General features: G+C 36.9%; 1 protein-coding gene across 1 annotated transcript in view; it reads left to right on the top strand.

Moving 5' to 3' along the window:
• LOC126469838 (PI-PLC X domain-containing protein 1-like) overlaps positions 1-18870 on the top strand; it is a 92252-nt gene extending 73382 nt beyond the window's left edge. The window contains exons 5-6 of the mRNA XM_050097133.1: positions 6810-7096; positions 18240-18870. Coding sequence (XP_049953090.1) covers positions 6810-7096; positions 18240-18613 — 661 coding nt within the window. The 3' untranslated portion in view covers positions 18614-18870. The remainder of the gene's footprint in view (positions 1-6809; positions 7097-18239) is intronic.
• The last annotated feature ends 4860 nt before the right edge of the window (positions 18871-23730 follow it).

Below are 23730 nucleotides of genomic sequence, written 5' to 3'. Positions count from 1 at the left end.
GAAATTTGATTGTTTGTTTCAGTCATTTGTTTGACTAAAGTGTAACTATTTTACCTAAAACGCTTATAACTGTTGTCATTTTTCTCATAAATTGTCCTGACAATGGTTTGATTTTCTGAATGTACAGAATTTTCTAAATTCTTATTCAGAAGTTCTAGTCGTGCATTATGTTCATCAAAAATGTCATGAACCTGAGTTCTCTTCTCTTTCTTAAGTGCCATTTTGAAAATTGTACCGATAATATGTGTTAGCAAAATTACTTCACACAAAGTAAATAAATAAACAAATATCACAAGTAATGTTTTCTGTCATTATTTTTTGCTCTAAGGAGACAATTAAAGAAGTAAGCCATAAATATATACTTAAATTCTGGTGCTGTGTGTCTATTATATCCTCTATATTATCCAATCTTTAAGTTCACAAGTCTTTTCATTTTGTTTCCATTTTGCTAGCTTTTGCATCCCTCATAAATTTTAATTTTAATCTGAAAAATAAGTCTGATTAATATTTTGTGATGTAATGTTATGCAGAATAACACAGCCTAGTGCAATGAGATTCTTCAGTGCTCAATGTTCAATGATTTGTCTTCAAAACAGACTTTGATCATTTATTTCAAGTGAGTTGCATCAAATCTCTTATCCACAACTAAAGTTATAAAATATTACTTATCTGTTATTTCATTCATGGCCTTGTTGTCTTCTGTGCGATATGATGCTGATCTCAGATCCTATATCTGATATTAAAAACATTAATGATGAAAGGATTATGTTATTTAGATGGCTTCCAATCATTATTCAATGAAATAAAGTCTCTAAATTTTGAAAACAACTATATTCAGTAATATCTGCACACACTGAATTATTAACAAAAGATATTTCTGTCTTTAGCAGTATTACAAAAATAAATTATCTCTATTTACAATCACTCTTCTGTCAAGATGATCAATTTCACCTCATGTGCCAAGATTATGCACAATGAAAAACAGAGATGTAATATAAAATCAAAAAGTTCACAATCTGTAAGCTGCCAATCCATACTGTTCATCAATCTGCACTTGAAATTACTTGCTGTAGTCTCTCTGGTTGGAAAATTAGGCATTGGACGTTTACAAGTATCCAGTTTTGAACTGCAAATTTGCTCCCAAGGAACATGCACAGGTAATTAAAGTTCTGACTGTGAGCCTACGATGCCTGGACTATTTTCCCACACTGTTCTATAATTCATTTCCTTCCAATAGTTCTAATAATAATGGAGAGGTTGCAATATGTAAACAGTTTTGTATAACACACTTTAAATTCAGTTAATACATTCCTATTGGTTCTGATCACATTCACACTAAAATTACAGTCTCTCAACTATCACAAATTCATATGAATTTACTGTTACCACTTTCCCACTTTATAATAGCCTTTTAGTTGCATAACAATTCCACTGATACAAAATTAATCCTGAGCTTAAAAATTATTATTTGACCATAAACACTTCTTTCGCACATATATGCATCATACTTGCATGCTCCCTATTTATGGATTAGCAGACATTGGTAGAAGTCATTTGGCTTTGGGCCACAAGTGTTTTGTTTCTGGCTACTGCCAACCTCAGTGCTCCAATACAGAATGCTGCATACAGTATGTAGATAATGCACAGTGATTGTTGTACAAGTTTCATTGCATCACAAATAAATACCATTCATGATGAGTGATGAACTGCTTCCTGGCCCATCCACTCCTTGGAGGATAAGTGGTAGCACAAGATGGAGTGGGGCCAGAAAAATTATTAACAGTGTCGGTGAATGCTGTGAGCAAATGAACCAAAATAAAGAGTTGCTCCAGTCCATGTCACAACTAATGTAAGAAGCTGTGACCTACACAGGGGTAAGCTATGGCATATTCATAGTATTCAAAAATTTTGCAAAGATAATCCTGGGAAATTACCAGGTACTCCCAGAAAAAGAGGTATATACCAATTCAGTTCAGTTCTGATTACAGTTTGACAGTGCTCTGAAACTAGCTTCCACTTTAAATTAGTTTAAAAGGTTGATTAAGTTCATGTGTGTAAAGAATGAGGAAATACTGGTACTGATACTGTTTCCATAACAAATACAGGTCCCCAGTAGAGGGACTGACTTTTTTGAACTTCTGTATATATGCAGTTGTGCATGTTATGTCTCTGGGTATTGTATTACACCTTATAATCATTACATCAATAACCTCTAATTTGCAAGTAACAAAAACAAACCTGTGATCCACTGGCAGACTACAGCTGCAATAACAAGTGTAACTTCAAAGATCTCACCATAGCTTAGTTTAAGACTAATATTCTAAGACTGGTGGATACGAATCCTGCTGCAAGCAATTTCTGTTATAGACTCTCATTATTTTTATTCAGTTAATTGTAGCAGCTTGATGTGACACACAACCATACATATTGTTTCAAAAAATTTATCCCAGCCCAGGGGATCATCCTAATTAATTGCATCTATACATTCTGAACAGAATGCAGTCCTAGTTACTGACATAATTTTTTCATTTTTGTGTCATTTAGGCTAAAATTGATTGGAAAAATCCAGAGGAATGATTTTGAAAGGTGTGTCACGATAAAAATGACAGTGAAAAAAAATTTTTCCAGTCTGTGGAGACTTTGGCTACTACATGATGAAAATATCAGCTGGACTTGGGGCATTACATATCTAAGGAACATTTTGTTGTCGATGGGATTTACTTGAAAAAACATGTAAAATAAAAGGACGTTATTGTTAGAGTGTAGAGACATTATAGACTGGTGGTCACATTTCATTGTAGAAATGAAACATATTATGGATGCAGGAGTGAAATATTTTATCTGGATGATGCATGGATTGAGTATAATAATAATAATAATGTCATGTGACTAGGGCCTCCCACCGGGGAGACCGTTCGCCGGGTGCAAGTCTTTCGATTTGATGCCACTTCGGCAACTTGGATGAAATGATGATGATTAGGACAACACAACACCCAGTCCCTGAGCGGAGAAAATCTCTGACCCAGCCAGGAATCGAACCCGGGCCCTTATGATTTACATTCTGTCGTGCTGACCACTCAGCTACCAGGGGCAGAGATGGCAGTTGGGAAACATTGGCAAAAGGATAATGTTACCAGCATTGTGGAATGAGGATCCCCTGCTAAAAGACTTATAGTTGTAAATGTTGGTTCTAAGCAGGGGTTTGTCAAAAAACCAAACTAAAATTCTAGACAAAGTCATCCACAGGTGACTACCATGGTCAGATAAACACATAAAACTTGGAGAGATGGTTCATGAATATACTTCTCACAAATCTTCCACTGGATTCAGTAGCTGTGATAGATCATGCTCCATACCACAACAAACAGGTAGACAAACCACCCATGTGGTACAACACAAAAGCAAGGATGTTGTAATCATTGCAGAAAAGGGAATGTTGAGTGTAATGACAGCATGAGAGAGCAGGCCTGTTCTCTTTAATTCAAGAAAACAAACCTGTGAAGAAGTCATATGTCATCAACAAAATGGCAAAAGAAAAGGCCACATGGTTGTCCACTTGCCTCCATATAATTGTGACTTACATGCAATGGAGCTAGTATGGGCAAAAGTTAACAGACTGCTTAGGGAGCAAAATATTTCTGATGATATGACAAACAAAATTTGTGTAAGGTTGCCAGTGAATCCCTTCTGACAGTAACTGCTGAAGACTTGCAAGCATACTGCATGAATGTCCAGCAACTGGAAAAAGATTATTAGAGGTGTGACAATGTTGTAGAGCTCATGACAGACCAATTCAGTACGGATTCTGCCAAATTGGATGGTAGCAATCATAACAGCAACTCTTGCACAGATAAAGAATACAATAAGACAGATTTGAGTGTTTTTATAGTTACTATATGCTTTATAATTATTTTATATATTATAATTATATGTGGCATATGTTAATAAATGTTCAAAATTTTCATCACTTTTTGTTATTGCTTGAATGTAACTTGTATTTCTGGCTCTCTTAATTTCGAATTATCTATGAGAGACATGGAATTGTAGCAACAAGCACCTTTTTTTCACATGATATTATCATTTACATTATCACAAATCTTGTAGGCATTTGTTATGCCCCTGTCTGATTCTCTGTTTTTATTTTTGTGGGTGGTACAGCCATGGTAATACATAGTAGTTATTATGGTAGCCAACAGATGGCCCTATCAGTGCCTCTTGTAACATAAATTTATTTGTGACAGCAAGTACATTGCCAGCACTGCGTTACATAGTCTTGGCTTGTTCTCCTTGCATGTCCCATGCCCCACAACAGCCTATGTACTGAGATTTGGTGGATGGAGCTTGCTTCATCTGCTCCCCACATTCCCTGCAGAATCCATTCTTCTTGTTGTGAGCAGTAATATGTACATGGTACAGTGACTAATTTGGCATGATGCTTGAGACACAGTTGCAGCAGCCTGCCCTGTAATCTTTGTTCAGCTCTCTGATTACACTGGTAAGACATTTTGGATCTGAAGAGCTATGGTACTCCTTTTTTTCAGAATCACTGATCACTCTCTCCGTAGAAGAATTTAGCTCTTTGAATGAATGGGAAAACGAAGCAGAAATTTTCCCTAAGAAGTTTTAAATTTGCAGCTGTTGGTCTGTGACATGTCATTTCTGATCCTACAGTTTCAGGTTTTGACAGCAGTAAATTACCATAATCGAATTTTGATTTGAGAAGTTGTCTTATGTACATTAAGTGTTGTATGAGAAACGACTGTATTTTTGGACATTAGCTTAGCTGTCATTCACTTTAGAGTAGACAAAAAGTGAACATTTTGTGCTGGATGTAATCAGTCCCTGTGACTGTTGGGATGCTCAGCCTTCTAGGTATATCACTTAGCAGTGTTTGACTTTTTTCAAGCTTTTCAAGGTACACTGAATTCTGATCTTGAAACCAATGGACGGGGATAAATGTCATAATGTTTCCCATTTTCTTTGAAAATAATATCAGAAATATAACACAAAATGTCTGTCCAAAGTGCTGCACATTGCAGAGAAGTTCTATGAGTGGTAGAAGTTCAGAAACTGTGAGACTTCTCCTTGACTGAGGCTAAAGAAAAATCAGTTCATAATCACACTTTGGATCAGCTAAGGGATGTAAATATTAAACATTGTCAAGAGGTGATATCAGGTCAGTTGTGTACACTCCTCAGAAACAGAGATCATTTTCTAATGTTCTTAAAAATACAGAATGGTGATGATATTGTTTGATGTTTATCAGATACTAGATGTCAACAAATGTTGTTACCCACAGTGTTCAACAGAGTCATATATTATCTGCAGAATATTATGCTGAAAATACAATCATGTCTTATTTCATGACTTGGAGCTCTATTAGCATTTCAGATTTCCATACATGACTGTAGTGATCTAATACAGATAAATGTGGCTTTTCAGTTGCAAACTTGTGATAGATTGTGAAGCTGATAGCCTGGAATTATTCAAAGAAACCCACTTGGCAATGTTTGTTAAAATAAATCACATTATTGCCCCAGAGACTGAAGTATTTGATTGCGCATATCTGTTTTATTCTCATGCTTCTGAATTAATAATGCAAGGTTTTCCTGATATTTTACATTTATTGCAGTGAATCAGTTTGGACACTGAAGTGATGACTATTGAGGTTATATTCCTTCCAGTCTAGTGGTCAGTGCAGGAGTCTATGTAAAACCAATCAGATTGGTTAAGTGTTCTCATCAGCAATGTATTTAACTTTGGCTAATGGGTCTAAACTAGATTGGTTGCTACTAAAATTTATTTCACAAGTGTTGAGCACAAGAAGTTGGTCAAGATCAATTTTTTTAAATGCCAGAGGCAGAGTTATGCCATGTACCTAAACCACACATATTGCACATCACCTGCATCTTGTGAATGATGGTGCACCACATTGAGGAAAGGGGAATTTCCTCCTGTTTTGTGCTGTCACTCATGATGAATGGCATACTATTCAACATGTATGTTTCCTTACATAGATTTGTTAGGCTGTCATTTTGTAATTTTGTAGTGATTTGCTGTTAACTATCATTGAATCATCCAACATTCACTTACAGTTTAATATAATTCTTTGAGTTAAAGGGAATATATGTATGCTTACTATCTGTGAAGCTGAATTGTTTATTTCGTTATAACTCATATTGATACCGACAAATATTTATGGACTATTTCATCGATTCTTGGAAGAAGATAGACATTTTGGAGCATTAATACTGTGCATTCAAGTTTTTATGTGATAACCACAAAGATTACTTTCCTGCTCAAATTTATGAAACCAATTTTAAGTAAATAAAAATGTCTGAAGCTGAAGTATTTCATTTATAGCTAGTTTTCACTCAAGAAACAGCATTCTAAACAAAGTTATAAAATGAAGTTGCAGATTAACGTGAGTCTAGGGCCAAATTATTTGCCAGCAGTCAAGTACCAATAAATTCTTTCACTTTCTGTCACATTTGTATGACAACAAGCAGATCACTACTCTCCTCATTTCAGCTGTGAGTATAGGCTCATTGCAGTGTTTCTTCCCAACAAAGACATTGGAACTATACATAATGAAGTTACACAAAATTGGATAGCAGATATTTCATTTTCCTATATTCTGACCACCACTGTAAATGAGATTACTCTATCTGCTGAGGACATGTTTGAAACCATGAAAAAATGCTTACTAATGTATGTAGAAAATAATTATCCTAGCTGACAAATATTGCTGTAAAGATAGGTATTTTACAAATCTTGTTCTGAGTGTAAAACTTCTGTTTGTTTTTCAGGTTCAGAAAACTAGTTAATGTTGATGGTGTGACACACATATTAGAAGAAATTAAAGATTATATGAAGAGGATAAGTTGTGAGATAGTCATCCTTGATATACAAGAATTTCCCCCTGGCTTTGACGAGCATGCTAGCAATCATCACCAGTTTGTTTCATTGGTACATTCAGTACTTGGTGAATTTGTATTACCATTCAGCAATATAAGCTACAATTCTACTCTAGCTGAAGTTTGGGAAACTGGCCGGAACCTAATCGTTGCATACAACCATCCTGAGACTGTAAAAGGTAAGAGAACATTATTAATACCTCTCGGTGGAATTTATTCCACAGTTGAATCCTAGGCTAACAATGTAGCATGATACATTTACATAAAATATATTAGCAATAAAGAACACAGAAGTTTTTTGACTCATCAATAGTAAGAGGATGCTATACTCATATCTTTGTCTATAAATACCTTTACCAACTTACTCACATGCTAATCAAGAAAACCCTATGGGCAAAACCCTATGGACAACCAGTGGTGTTAATCTTCATGATGGAAGCCACATAAGTAATTTTATATAGGACAGCCTTTGCCTGCTTTACAGCATGTAATTTTCAGGGTGTGCTTTTTATTGATTTATCATTTCATGGAACCATTTTTTACTGCCATCAACAAGGATATTGTTTCCATCACTCTCAGCTACACTACACATTCATTCTTCTCACCAGGTGTTAGCAGGGCAACATCAAAAACTTTTCAGTATCAGGTACTGACACTAGCCTCTGTATGTGAGCCACAATGGAAGTTCTCTGAAATAGTTCATAAGAATATCTTAGGATTGGTTTGAACATATAACCCTCAGAGTGCAATGATTTCTCTCAGAAAAATCCAAAAAATTCCAGAACAATGAGTGTATTAAGGGTGTCCTGATTTTTTTCACTCCTCAGTACTTTTCTTTACAAGGGAGCTGGGCAAATGTAAATCACACAAAATCTCTCTTACAAAATGTGTGAACACGTGAGTTCCAATAATCATGAACTGTTCAGAATCACTCAGTTTTTTTCCTTGATTCATTCTGATAGACAACATCTATGATGCTGATCAATTCCGCATGCATTTCCATCAACCATTATCACAAGCCTGGTATTAAGCAGGGAATATTCAGTGAGATATGAAAACATTTGGCAATACCATGTCTGTGAATTCATTTATAATTAGTTAGTGCACATCACATATTGTTCTGTTATCAACAACACCACACATTGCAGGTTTTATCATCATATGCAGCCTATCTTATTACCAAACAACACACAAACATACTGCATACAGCACCTAATCAACAGAGCCAGTGATAAACCATTGGATAAATATGCAAAGCATCATGAACTCAGCATTATCAAACAAATATCTGCAGTAAATGGCTATGATGACAGATGTATTGACAACTTCATACAGAAAAGAAAGGAATAATAAACCAACTGCTACCCAGAAAATGAAAAGGAAACTTACTGTTTATATACCATTCACAAACAAAGTCTCCTTTAGAATAGCAAATATTTTCAGACTGCGCAGAGTTAACATCACTTTCAAAACACACAAAAAAACTGCAACATGCTATGACACAACATGACCACATAGACAGATAAACAGATACTATTTGGCATTTACTATACAGTATGAAGTACATGCAAAGGCCAAACTGGGAGACCGTTAAAAAAAGAAAAACAAGATCAATGAACACATAAATGCCAGCAAACAAACAATTAGCAAAAGCCACCCAAATCAAGGGCACTCACTATCCATTCCAGGACAATGTCAATAATCATTATGTAGTAAATAAAATGGACAAGAGATATGAAACGGACTTGCATTAAGAACTAGGAATTTTCATTCATGGTGCAGTACACAGTAATGGGCTGCTAAATAACAACCTAGAAACTAACATTATAAATTTCTTCAAAAATTTCTCCAATTTTGAATGCTAGTTTTGTTAATATAAACAGTTACCAGTAACTGAAAAAATATATTGTCTTGATATTACTATACGACCAAGAAATGCCATATAATCATACCCCTCAATATGCACCATTAGATAAATATCCTTATATAAAAAAAGAGTGTAGTTTCATTGTTCGTGGTAACTTATCATTTGAAATAATGTATATCTTAGCAGTTAAGAGTCTTTGGACTGCAAAAATCTGAATGTGAAAGAGCTAAGTGATAATGATGTATTTCTTACTGCGCTCTGTCTGCCACACAAATCTCCTGCAAAAATGTCAGTAAATAAGTTAATGAAATGATTTAATCACACACTTCATTTATGGTATACACTTAAATAAATGAATCAATCTGTACAGGGATAAATTTTAGTACATATTCTCACTGTCATACCCAGTAAATAAACCTCATCACACTTCAGATTAATGCACAGCCCATAAAACAAAACTGTTTGCATGAAAAATGGCTAAGTCCCACATCAGGCATTCTTGGCATGTAGAGTCATGTCACAAATTGGGGCAGCAGTTTCATCCTATTAATGCGCATGATGATTATGGGTTATAGGGGCCACATATTATGATACCAGTGAGATTTACTATAAACAACAATGGCAATAAATTCCAATTAAACATTATACACACACATATAGAATTGACAGCAAGTGCAAAATATGTAATGATTTGACCAGCAGTGCTAGATGCAGTCTGAAGAAGGTGTTAGCATTGCTGTGTAAGTAGTTCACAATCAAAGTGTCTGATCATCACTTGCTGAAGCAGAGTTTGGTTCCATCAACTTGCCAATATTTTTTATGTCCCCATCAGGGTAGGTGCCAATGGCCTTTGAACAGTAGCTTCTTTTTTCTTGATGAGTACAACACTGGTGCATAGTATTTGTAGTCTTTTAAGAGAAGTGTTGTAGTATGAGCTAACAAAAGCTGTATCATGAAACTAACAGAATTTTGAACAAAAGTTATCCAAACTATTTTAAGAGCACCTGTTTTCTGGGAGTGAGAGAATATTATTATTCTAAGCAGTATGTGATTTTAGATCAGTCAACCTTCTTGCAAAACTTCATCTTTTATGAAGGTTGTATTTCAGATATAGGAGAGTAACTAATCAAATAATTACTCGGTTCTTTGACATGAATGAAACTAACAGTGATATACTCCATTTCACATTATGCACTCAAATGCAGGTGCCATGCTCAACAGCAATATTCTGTCCTTTTATTCTGGAACATTAAAATTTGCTATCACTCTCAATTTAAAAAAACAATCAAGGCCAAATTAAGCTACTGAAGAGAAAGCTTTGTCTGCATGCATAAAACTACCGGTATTCACAGAGGTAGCAGACAGAACAGGAAAGCAGATGTAGCAGAAAAACAATAAGCTGAAATTGATTAAGACAGAATAAATGTTTACTGAAGAGCTCATAAATTTTGGGATGAAAGTAAAATTAAAAATATGCCATAAAAATAAGTTCAACTACTCATTGTAATGGGTCTGGATAAGATGTTTAAATTTTATCAGACATTATTTATTAAAATCTGATTGGACATGTATAATTATCCAAGAAAGATAAAAAGGTATGAAATTGCCAATCCTTTCAATTGACAAGCCAAGCATAGACTATGGTTTTCTAGCATAAATTATGATTAGTTTCTCTGTAATTTTCAAAGAAAGCAGAATTCAAAAATTTTGGTTGTCTGTGGGTATGAATCTACAGATGTCACATGATGGAATGCAGTATGTTTTGCCTCATTGGAATTAGAATTTAATTTGAGTAAATGACTGTTTATGTTCTGACTTCACAATGTTTTTAATTTAATCAGATGATACTATCATTACTGAGAATTATTTTGATTATAGAGGAAAAGTGCCTCTCACAGGAGAGTTTGCTTTTGTAAAATGGAAATGTCGTGTGGCTAGGGCCTCCCGTCGGGTAGACCGTTCGCCTGGTGCAGGTCTTTCGATTTGACGCCACTTCGGCGACCTGCGCGTCGATGGGGATGAAATGATGATGATTAGGACAACACAACACCCAGTCCCTGAGCGGAGAAAAATCTCCGACCCAGCCGGGAATCGAACCCGGGCCCTTAGGATTGACAGTCTGTCACGCTGACCACTCAGCTACCGGGGCGGACTTTGCTTTTGTGAGACAGGTAGATACTGACTAATGTAAGTGCTCAGCTCTATTGGGAAGTATCAGGTCTCACAGTGCCAGGGTATAGAGTAGTGACAATAAGTCCATTGTGGAGCTGGACACTGTTGAGAATCCTTGATTTCAGAAGTGTGGAATTTAAAGTTTTTTGAGTATATGAGTTTGTAAGCCTTTAATATCTTAATTTGAGTAAGTGTTGCAACAAAATTCATATAATTATATTCTTCAGAAAGTACTCTTTCACTCACTTCAAACCAGGCAGTGTAACTGTTAAGCTAGGTTTCTAGCACAAGATATGTGATAACCTGAGTATCCTAATACAAGACATTATCTCATGTTCAGACATACTACATCATGTAAGGCATGTTTAGAAAGTAAGTAGCATTTTGGAAAAAACTCATAAAACATTTTTTTCAAATCAAAACTTATGTTTCCAAGAAAGAGTATTTCTTAAACTTCATGGTAAATGATAACAGCCAAACAGGATAAAGATTTATTGAAATCCTTGACCACAGTTTCAGTATATCTAAATATACCTTCATCAGAAGCAAAAATACATCTGAACAGGAAGACACCTTCATTAGCAAAAAACTCAGCAACATAACTGAGATAGTAGAAAAAACAAATGCTTGTAGCTATAAATAACCATGAAAATTACCAAAGTATTACAAGCATAAAAACTTTTAGTCACTTACTAAAATCACATCCTGTAGTGAAGATGCATAAAACAATTGTGCCAAAGGTGGCACCAGTAGTTATAATGAAAATATCACCTCCATCTGTACAGTATAATTATGAAGAGATGGTCAACACAAATCCAGCATACTATCAGTACTTAGCCTGTGAACTAGTGTGAAGAGCGTGTGGAAACACTAGGGCAGACAGTTTCACCGAGAGGGAACTTGTGGTATTCGTGAGACAATCATGCACATTAAAACCTGAGATGCATATCCACGCACATCAAAATTTTAAAGGTTATGCTAATTCAAACCCTCTGTCTAAATAAATAAAACATATCAGAACCATTTAAAACACCTGTATACAATAGAAAATATGAACACCAATTTGCCTGTGTCCTAGTGTCAAGCAGGTAAAGCTTGCGCTAAGGAACATATCCAACGAGAGTGGGGACTAGTGTTATGCGCAAGAATCTTGCGCAAAATTAAAGGCTAGGATACATAATGACAAAAATGAACAAAATGTTGTAGAAAATCAAAACCATCTGTCATCATAAATAAAAAACATAACAGAATAATTTAAACCACACATACACATTGAAAACTGCAAACAACAATCATCAAAAATACATAAAATCCCAACAAGACAGGAAAGGAGTATCTCACCAGCATCAACAGACAAGAAAACTAGCTTCTAATCAGCCAAACTATATTAAGTTAGAGCAAGGAGGAGTTTGAAACTATCCAAAAAAATTTTGTTTCTAAGTTGCACCTGTTCGTTAAGAATAAATCCATCTTTTTGATGTTTAAAAATTTCTAATTCCTCAACCTGTTAGAGTCTGAAACTCAGTGTGTCATCTTTACAATGAGTAGCAATCTGTCCTTTTCCTAAGTTACACATTCCTTAACACTAATCTTAAAAATAGCTTTTGTACAGAAAAGAAACTACAAATAAACTATGAACCTAATACACAGAACAGACAAAACTCAAACAATATGATTAGTCAAGAATATATAAAATTAAATGCAAGGACTGTGACATGTATATCAGACATACTGGACAAATATTTAACACAAAATACAGAAAACAACAATAGAACTAAGCAGTAATCTTTAAGTTTTTCAGAGAGTGAAAAAAAGGTGAACTATATTAACATTATGGAGAGAAAGATTTACACACATTAGATGGAAAATCTAGGTACATTTTAAATGAAAAAAACCATACTTCAAAATATAAGAAATATATGTCTAACTTTGACAAAGTTCTTCTCACTACATAGGTAATTCAGAACAAAATATTACATAAAAATTGCCTTTCATAAAAGATAATCACAGACTATATCTCTGAAACAAAAATAGATCAATAATGTGGCAGTTGCACAGTAATATCATAAACATGACATAGGAAAGTGGTTTCATAGTTCATAAATAATATGAGGAGACAGAATTGTAGGCCAATACTTACCTTTAGATGAAATATGTAGTGCTGCTGGCAGACACATATGAAAGTAAAAGTGATGACATTTTCCTAGCTTTCAGAACTCTTAGTTCATTCCTCAGTCAGAGGAGAGGGATAGAAAGGAGTTCACTTGGATCCCAGGGTGAGAGGTGCCCACTTCTTAATCCTCTGTATAGGTGGGTGCCTCTCTTACTGAGGACTGATTTAGCTGCTTTCTAATCCCATTTCTTCAAGGATGAAGGAATTAGTACTTCTGAAAGCTAGTAAAAGTCATCATTTTCATTTTTGTGTGGGTCTATTGGCAGCACTAAGCATTTTGCCTTCTGAAGGTAAGTGATGGCTCACATTTCTATCTCTTAATTTACTAGTTCTCTCTGTTACTTTCCTTTGATACTATTTATGTGTACACTGATGAGCCAAAACATCATGACCACTACACAGTGTGAGATTGTAGGTATGAATTGAATTGAATTGAATAATTTTATTTGATCCTGTAAGATTACATTGTGTACAGTAAATGTACATGTAATATAGGACATGTCAAAGTAGTAACATTCATTATGTTTCTACCCTTTTAGCTTACATTTTTACATCATTGATAATGAATAACAATATATACAAATTTTATGGCATAAGTATTCTGCAGCACTGTAAAACTCTTTTTCAGTGAGATAGTCTTTAAGTTTCTTTGGAAAGTGATTGTCAAGTACACTATTTGCAGGTTTTTAGGCAGACTTCGTAGTAGTCTGATAACACAGTACTGAGGTCCCTTTTCTAGCATTGCCAGTCAGTGAGGTATGCTCCGTACTTCGTTCTTCCTTCTTGTATTGTGTGTGTGTGTACACTAGCATTTGTAATCCAGTCCTCACTACCTTTTGTGATATACATTATTGTTTTGTATGTACACAATGATGAAAAAGTCAAGATACCTAACTTCCTGAAACAGTTTCTGCATGTTTCAGAGGTCTTTCTTATTAAAATGGTCCTAATTGGTTTTTTATATATATATATAGCACCATATATATATACGGGACTGCGTCAGCTTTCAGACAACACCACATACAAAGTTTGCCAAGGTAACCCCATTCCCGACGTCCAGGCGGAGCTTCAAGGAATCCTCAGAACCTTAGGCCCCCTGCAAAACCTTTCACCTGACTCCATCAACCTCCTGACCCCACCGACACCCCGCACCCCTACCTTCTACCTTCTTCCTAAAATCCACAAACCCAATCATCCCGGCCGCCCCATTGTAGCTGGTTACCAAGCCCCCACAGAACGTATCTCTGCCTACGTAGATCAACACCTTCAACCCATTACATGCAGTCTCCCATCCTTCATCAAAGACACCAACCACTTCCTTGAACGACTGGAATCCTTACCCAATCTGTTACCCCCGGAAACCATCCTTGTAACCATTGATGCCACGTCCTTATACACAAATATTCCGCACGTCCAGGGCCTCGCTGCGATGGAGCATTTCCTTTCACGCCGATCACCTGCCACCCTACCTAAAACCTCTTTCCTCATTACCTTAGCCAGTTTCATCCTGACCCACAACTTCTTCACTTTTGAAGGCCAGACATACCAACAATTAAAGGGAACAGCCATGGGTACCAGGATGGCCCCCTCGTACGCCAACCTATTCATGGGTCGCTTAGAGGAAGCCTTCTTGGTTACCCAAGTCTGCCAACCCAAAGTTTGGTACAGATTTATTGACGACATCTTCATGATCTGGACTCACAGTGAAGAAGAACTCCAGAATTTCCTCTCCAACCTCAACTCCTTTGGTTCCATCAGATTCACCTGGTCCTACTCCAAATCCCATGCCACTTTCCTTGACGTTGACCTCCACCTGTCCAATGGCCAACTTCACACGTCCGTCCACATCAAACCCACCAACAAGCAACAGTACCTCCATTATGACAGCTGCCACCCATTCCACATCAAACGGTCCCTTCCCTGCAGCCTAGGTCTTCGTGGCAAACGAATCTGCTCCAGTCCGGAATCCCTGAATCATTACACGAACAACTTGAAAACAGCTTTCGCATCCCGCAACTACCCTCCTGACCTGGTACAGAAGCAAATAACCAGAGCCACTTCCTCGTCCCCTCAAACCCAGAATCCCCCACAGAAGAACCACAAACGTGCCCCACTTGTGACAGGATACTTTCCGGGACTGGACCAGATTCTGAATGTGGCTCTCCAGCAGGGATACGACTTCCTCAAATCCTGCCCTGAAATGAGATCCATCCTTCATGAAATCCTCCCCACTCCGCCAAGAGTGTCTTTCCGCCGTCCACCTAACCTTCGTAACCTGTTAGTTCATCCCTATGAAATCCCCAAACCACCTTCCCTACCCTCTGGCTCCTATCCTTGTAACCGCCCCCGATGCAAAACCTGTCCCATGCACCCTCCCACCACCACCTACTCCAGTCCTGTAACCCGGAAGGTGTACACGATCAAAGGCAGAGCCACGTGTGAAAGCACCCACGTGATTTACCAACTGACCTGCCTACACTGTGATGCATTCTATGTGGGAATGACCAGCAACAAACTGTCCATTCGCATGAATGGACACAGGCAGACAGTGTTTGTTGGTAATGAGGATCACCCTGTGGCTAAACATGCCTTGGTGCACAGCCAGCACATCTTGGCACAGTGTTACACCGTCCGGGTTATCTGGATACTTCCCACCAACACCAACCTATCCGAACTCCGGAGATGGGAACTTGCCCTTCAGTATATCCTCTCTTCTCGTCATCCACCAGGCCTCAATCTCCGCTAATTTCAAGTTGCCGCCATCATACCTCACTCCCAGTTGACGTAAATGTGTTGCCTAGTCACATGAACTAGCCTCTGGCTACATTGCTGTCTAGACAAACTGCTGCTCCAAACATACGTAGACTGCACCACGGACATGGGCTGGCTAGGGCAGTGTTACATCAGAGGGGGGGGGGGGGGGGGCTGGTGGACATTCACCTGGACTTCTGTGGCACATGTAGTAGTAATAAAAGGCACTGTGGCAGCTGTGGGCTATGGAAATATTATTATGGACCATCTGCATCTTTTTTTACTCAACAAGTTTCTTGGTGCTGATGGCATCTTTTGACAGGATAACTGTCCTGTCACAGTACCAGAATCATGGTACAATGGTTTGAAGAGCAAGAAAAAAAACTCATGTTTGTCTTGGCCACCAAATTTGCCTGATCTTAGCATCACCAGACACCAGCAGGCGCCTTAATCTATTGGAATAACGTGACCTCTGCATAGATCTCTGGTGTCATGTTGTTGTTGTTGTGGTCTTCAGTCCTGAGGCTGGTTTCATGAAGCTCTCCATGCTACTATATCCTGTGCAAGATTCTTCATCTCCCAGTACCTACTGCAGCCTACATCCTTCTGAATCTGCTTAGTGTATTCACCTCTTGGTCTCCCTCTATGATTTTTACCCTCCATGCTGCCCTCCAGTACCAAATTGGTGATCCCTTGATGCCTCAGAACATGTCCTACCAACCGATCCCTTCTTCTAGTCAAGTTGTGCCACAAGCTCCTCTTCTCCCCAATTCTATTCAATACCTCCTCATTAGTTATGTGATCTACCCATCTAATCTTCAGCATTCTTCTGTAGCACCACATTGCGAAAGCTTCCATTCTCTTCTTGTCTAAACTATTGATCATCCATGTTTCACTTCCATACATGGCTACACTCCATACAAATACTTTCAGAAACAGCTTCCTGTCACTTAAATCATATGCCTCTGGAAACCCACCAAAACTTACAGAATCCATGTCATGCAGAACTGCTGCTGTTCTGCATTCAAAAGGTGAACTGACATGCTGTTTAATAGATGGTCAAAAAGTTTTGCCTCATCAGTGCATGTGTATTTATGTTAGCTTGATTTTATACAGGTACTGCTCAAAAATAAGCCATGCTCAGAATGAGTAGTGGAAAATTAAAATAACACAAAAAATTCTGTCAAAATTCACATTGTATCAAATTTACATTTCATATAATTTATTGAAATTGTGCAACACTACAGATAAAAAAAAATTTTCGCTTTGTTTCCCTAAAGAACTTCAGGACGTAGACACAAATGTTCCTCAAATAGTCATAAAATTAATTCTAAGCCCAAAACTTTATCCAGCTAAGCAAGTAATCCATTTTTAATGACAGAAGCTATAATGAGACAATAAAATCTAGCTTGTTCTCTCTTTTTCTGTGTTGGTGTAGTTCTCTACTTTATAATTTACACCACACCTATCTTTTTTGTTCAATCCTGTTTTTCTTTTTATCTGAATTGCAATACATGTGTAATGACTAAACTGAGTTTTACTTTTACTCTAAACCTTTATTCAGTGCTTAAATTTCAAAAGTTTAACCACTTGACACCATTTGTCTTCCTCAGTTCACCTTTCTTCCAAAGATAGTCTCTGTAGAAGTCAATATTATTATCAAAGAATGTCACTTTTAGCATTTTATTTCTTATGATGAGTCCTTCTAATCCTAGCTGCAGATCACTTATGTTTGTTCAGGCAACTTAGGGAAATGCAGCCGCATGATGTCTTTGACAACAATCAATACTGCGACAGGCAAACAACCAATTCTTTTCATGGCACAAATACAGTGAGATAGTTTTATATCAGGAAATTAAATTCCTTGGACAATGCACTCTTCTTCCATTTGTACATTGAAAATGTCAGGAAGCTTCAAGGCACAATATGAAAAAGAGAAAACTACAAGAAATTATAAATTTCTCATACAGCGAATTCTTATCGCATTGGTACCATAAAAATGATGGTTGTGCACCTGTCACAATATCAACAGTTGTCAGACATGTCACCTGGCTGATTCCCACATGTTGTTTGAACATTTTATACACCAGAACAAATTAAAGTTTCATACTTCCACTCTTCTTCGCCATGTCTTCACTCTTTTTTTCTTTTTTCTTATAACTTACTTGATAGTTCCAAAAGAAGCAATTCATAGTTATTATATATTGAGATTCAGAATCTGAATGTATCTTCAGCTGTATCACAGCCTTTGATTCTTTTTGGTAAGTATGGAGTTTCTGCTTCCTGCTTTTATAATGCTAAGTGAAATTTTGGAGGAATAATCATCTAAGTATATAACAACTACACTTTCTTTTTACAGAATTTGACTGGTTATGGCCACCTATTACTCACAAGTGGTTGGAAAGTAATTCACCTCAAGATGTGAAGGAATTCTTGCAAGAATGCATTGACAATGCAAGGATATCAAATGAAACCACCTTTTGGGTTGCTTCAGCTTTTCTCAAACCTAGTCCCATAGACTTTATGTTTGGTGGTGCAAAAAGCCTACGTGAGCTTGCAGACAAGTTAAATCAAAACCTTACAAGGTGGTTTATGGATGAGTGGTGGGAATTTGCTAATATTGTTAGCACTGATTTTTTTCTGGGCAATACAATAATTGATACTGCTGTAAAATCTTGCCTTGACAAAGCAAATAATTTAACTCAGTCTCGCTTAGATATTAGAAATAAATGAAACCTCAAATGATTATCTGCTTCATTGTCAATATATGAAGACATGCTAGACAAGAAGTCAAGAAGACAAGTGCTGTTAATAGAATATTTGTTGTAGTTGAAGTGATGTAAAAATATGCATACTTGGAGTGAGATGTACACAATGGTGGACAGCAGGAGATGTCTGTGGTTTATTGTAATTTTTTCTGTAACCAATTGTAAATAGTGGAATAATATTTGACTAATTAACAAAACATGTAATAAAATATTGTTGGTGCATATTGGAGTTTTATTTTTTCCAGTACAAACCTTGTATTCACATTTTCAAAATGGTCAAAAAGTGTCAAAATAATATTTTAAGAGGTCTAAATTGCTAAAACATGTACAAAAATCTAAAAAATAAATTAATTATATGAACAAGAGGTGTTTCACATCAGTTTATAATGTTTCCACAACATGAGATGTGTTTAAAAAAGATACAGTGGAAAATATTTCCTAAATAAATGCTTTTATATACACAAAATTTGTGTGTTATAACACTGAAGATCTTTTGAAAAATAACTATGAAACTTTTACATGGCTGCAGTAAAGTCATAATGTTCAGTATTTGCAAATTCTGTTCACTGCTGAGATGCAGATTCTACCAGTTTTATTTTAAGTTTGTGGCTGACATTTTTTTAAATAATCTCTTTAGAAGAAACTGCAACAAATAGTTTTATTAATAATTTCATTGTCTTACAAAATATTTCTGTATCCACTTTTACTAGGACAGAATGTTTTGTGTTTTCATTTCACTCCTGACTTAACTGGAGAAGTACATAAGGTACTATGAACTCATTATCAATAATGACTTGGTGTGTGTTAATAAACCAGGAACCAAGAAAATGTCCCAGATTCTTCAGAAATAGTAAAAAAAAAGGTAACCCAGCATTAGAAGAGATATTGCACAGTAATGAAAAAGATACTGAATGTGCTTTTGGGAGGAACACACAAAATCCCCAACCTGTACACTGAGATTTAGATTCTCAGTATTTTCCTAAGTCACTTTAGGTGAGTGCTGGGAGCAGTGTCTCGAAATTTGCCACATTTAATTTCCAGCATCAGCCTTTAAGAACTATGAATGTGCTTCGTTCTGATGACCTTTATGTTCATGACTCTAAAAATTTCATCACTTTCTTAAATAAGTTGTCACAAAAATGTATGCTGTCATGAACTCTGTCACCTTTGAAACTTCCTGGCAGATTAAAACTGTGTGCCCGACCGAGACTCGAACTCGGGACCTTTGCCTTTCGCGGGCAAGTGCTCTACCAACTGAGCTACCGAAGCACGACTCACGCCTGGTACTTACAGCTTTACTTCTGCCAGTACCTTGTCTCCTACCTTCCCAAATTTACAGAAGCTCTCCTGTGAGGTTTGCAGGAGAGCTTCTGTAAAGTTGGGAAGGTAGGAGACAAAGTACTGGCAGAAGTAAAGCTATGAGCACCGGGTGTGAGTCATGCTTTGCTAGCTCAGTTGGTAGAGCACTTGCCCGTGAAAAGCAAAGGTCCCGAGTTCGAGTCTCGGTCAGGCACACAGTTTTAATCTGCCAGGAAGTTTCATATCAGCGCACACTCCGCTGCAGAGTGAAAATCTCATTCTGTCACCTTTATTAAATTTCTTAGTGCTGAAACACCTCACAGCAAATTGTAAAACAAAATAGGCCTCATTTTTCAACTACCTGGTAGCATCTTCTTCTGGGTTCTCAAATAGCAATTCTGCAAGCTGATCTCATTGCCACAATTATTAATTTCTCTTGAGGACATCCAGAAAACAAGTTGCATACCCATTGTCATATTCTTGTGTATCACCTGTAAAAGATGGTTGTCACAACATGTTTAATAAAGTGTATAAATTTTTGTGACTCAGTACTCAGCCATAAAGTGCCAGGCTATGGATCCAAAGTTCTCAGATTTGATTCATAGTGAATCACAGGATATTTATGTTGCTTTTCACTTTCTTCTTGGGCAGTGTCACTAATGTGAAAAATTCAACTTGCTGTGTGGTTCAGAATTCACTTTAAATTATAGGTTTCCTTATAACTGGCTGGCCAAATCACTCCAAAAGTCAGAGCTAGGCAACAGAATATCACCCTTACACCAACCACAACCTTTCTGACTCAGCACTCATTTGTCCATGATGGAAAAGGTTAATCCTCTGTTTCATTAATTCCCTATGCAGGTATGTGCAAATGTATCTTCCATTTAGAGATATATGTCATCAGACCATGCAGCATTCCTTGACATTTTTTTTATTTAACCTAAATATTTTTTCATTAGTCCTTTTTCTGAATGAAGTAGCAGCTTGAGAATAATAATACTTTCCACTCCACTGTTAATCACAAATATGAAGTGTTCACCAGATTTTTGTATGCTTTTGTTTTAGTAAGCTGTACAATATCTTATAGTTTTATTTTATATCTTTAATTCTTAGCAACAACACTTATTGCGTGTGAGAAATCACATTAGAATGAAGTATTTTGATTTGATTTTATTGCAACATCTACACTTGACATTACTGCTGAAAATGTGATGATATGGACTGTTTGCAACAGCCAGATACTTAATGTCTGTGTTGCAGTTGGTCCTGAACACTTCAGTAACATGTTGCAAATGTCCTGTCCAGTCACCTTGCATCTTCTATAGCTGTGTTCCCTTCACAGAAGATATCATACGGTCGTTGGTCCATTGATGATGCTCATATTTACATAAAAGAGGATTGCTGTGTTTTTGACAAGTAATGATTGCATAATTTTCAGGGATACCATAACATTTTTTATTAATTGCCAATATATTATGTGTACCATATTTCATCAGAAACACTGTGAATAACTGAAAAAGAATAAAACACACTCTTATACTATGCATATCTTTCCTCATACATCATTGCCATAAGGCTGATAACTGATTCAATAATATAATTGCAAGTATGAGCCTGTGCTATACATGTCTTTCACTGCATGCCACCAACATCACTTTGTCAGGCTGTTTTGGAGTATCTTTTCTATAAAATGTCAGAGGTCATAAACAGCAACCTCCCTTATAAGTCATCTTGTATCTATCTGAGCACCACATAACCACAGTGTTAGATTAGATACATATAAAAGGTTACACTGTAGCATCTTACTCATGCAGAACTAATATGGGAAGAGGAAGAGTTGTTACCTATATTAAGGCAGAACACAAGTTCCAAAACATTGAGACAAATAGATTTTGCAGTGATCAGTGCATAGAAATGTGTGCTTGTGAATTAATACTGAAAAATAGTTCACTTTTAATTAAGACTATATATAGATCCCCACTGGGAAAATTTGAACTGTTAACAAGGAATCTGGTTTCCTTACTGTACTATGTGTCAGATGGCATCAAGCAGCTAATAGTCTCGGGTGACTTAAATGCATATTTTCTGAAGGATTCTGATAGGCAAAATGAGCTAGACAACTTGTTTGGATTCCACAATTTGATCTCAGTAATTAACTTTCCAAACTGGGTGAATGAAGATAGTAGGACCCTAATTGATAACTTTTTTGTTGAAGCTCAAAGCAGAAAAATAACTGTTTACCCAGTAACGAATGTTCTTGCTGATCATGATACCGATTCACTTAGGGTAAATAAGATAGTGGCTTACAGTATGGATAGTCCTCAGTGGAAAACAGTTGGAATGATTAATTACTCTACGACAAAAGTTTTTCAGAACAGTTTGCAAGTGATGACCTGGAACGAAATTTATAATGAACCAAGTGCTAACATAAAATTTAATATATTCCATGACAAATTTGTATTATTACTTGAAAACAGCTGTCTGCATAAACTAATCAGAAAGAACATTAAACAGCCATGTAAAAAAGCCTGGACCACTAGAAGGATAAAATTTAATTGTGAAAGAAAAATAGAAATGTATCTATTGATTGGAACAAGTAGTTTGTAGTTGCACCCTAAGACTCCTCAAATTTCTAAGAAAAGTTATTAAAAAATCAAAGAACATTACCATAATGTCAGAAAACAATAATTCTGACAACAGACTCAAGGCTATATGGAATGCAGTGAAACAAGACACAGGACAACCGGCCACAGAAAAAGATAACATGAACTGAAAGGAAGAGGTATAAATTGTGAGTCACAGGTAGTACATATCTTTAATAATTACTTCTTAAGTATGGCAGAAAGTATAGGGGCAAACACTTCAAGAGAAGAATTACAGCAGGATGTTGAAACCACAACTCTCATAAAATTCAATCCTATGAATGTATCACAAACTTCTTCTGGTTTTGGTGGTGTTTTCGTTAGAGTACTACAGATTTGTTCCCATATAATTAGACCCACGGTATCTGAAATATGTAATGCATCAGAGGGGGAAAAAAGAGGTCCCTTGTAAATGTTCAGCATGTAACCATGTTCACAAATTAATTTGTAATATGAATGTTAAGTGACTTGGTCCACACCATTACATGCAAAGTGGCCCATGGGGCATAATTAACTAAAGGCAATTTTCCAGAGAGACTAAATTGTGCCTTTGTCAAACCCCTCTCTAAGAAAGGTGAGATGGAAGTTCGGGTTGGTTACACCAAACAACACCATTTTAGCAGTAGTTCATTTATTCACCTAAACACATCAAAGGCTCACAAAGAACTGAACATGGCAGAACAGCACAAAGACAATGCTCAGAGTCCAAAGATAACCTTAGCTTAGTTCAAAGATGGATGCATCGATATTGGTGTTGATTTCATTGGCGCCACATAGCCCCCCCCCCCAACCGTTCCCCCCCCCCCCCCCCTGCAGTGCGGAGTACACTTGAGATTGAGAGGCTGGAAGGGGGGGGGTTGACTATGGTGTCGGCAGGAGTGGTCCGCAGGAGCTGGACCACAGTCAGCTCGACAGCGTCATCGGGGAGCTGTGTGGGTAGATGTCGTGAAGGAAGGTTCGGCCACCGAACCTGGAACTTGTTGAAGTGAGCCGGGCGTCGTACTGGGTGTGCTGGTCATGCGGCGACAGGTAGGCCGAAGGTTTGCGGGTGGAACGGAGCGACGACGATGATGTCTCCAGTGGGCATGTCCGGGTCGACGTCGGGCGATAGGGATACACATTTCACCAGGTGACGGGGAAT

This window comes from Schistocerca serialis, chromosome 3 (genome assembly GCF_023864345.2).
Source record: "Schistocerca serialis cubense isolate TAMUIC-IGC-003099 chromosome 3, iqSchSeri2.2, whole genome shotgun sequence".
NCBI lineage: Eukaryota > Metazoa > Arthropoda > Insecta > Orthoptera > Acrididae > Schistocerca > Schistocerca serialis.
Note: the sequence above shows the minus strand (reverse complement) of the source record. Positions and strands in the feature narration are given on the sequence as shown.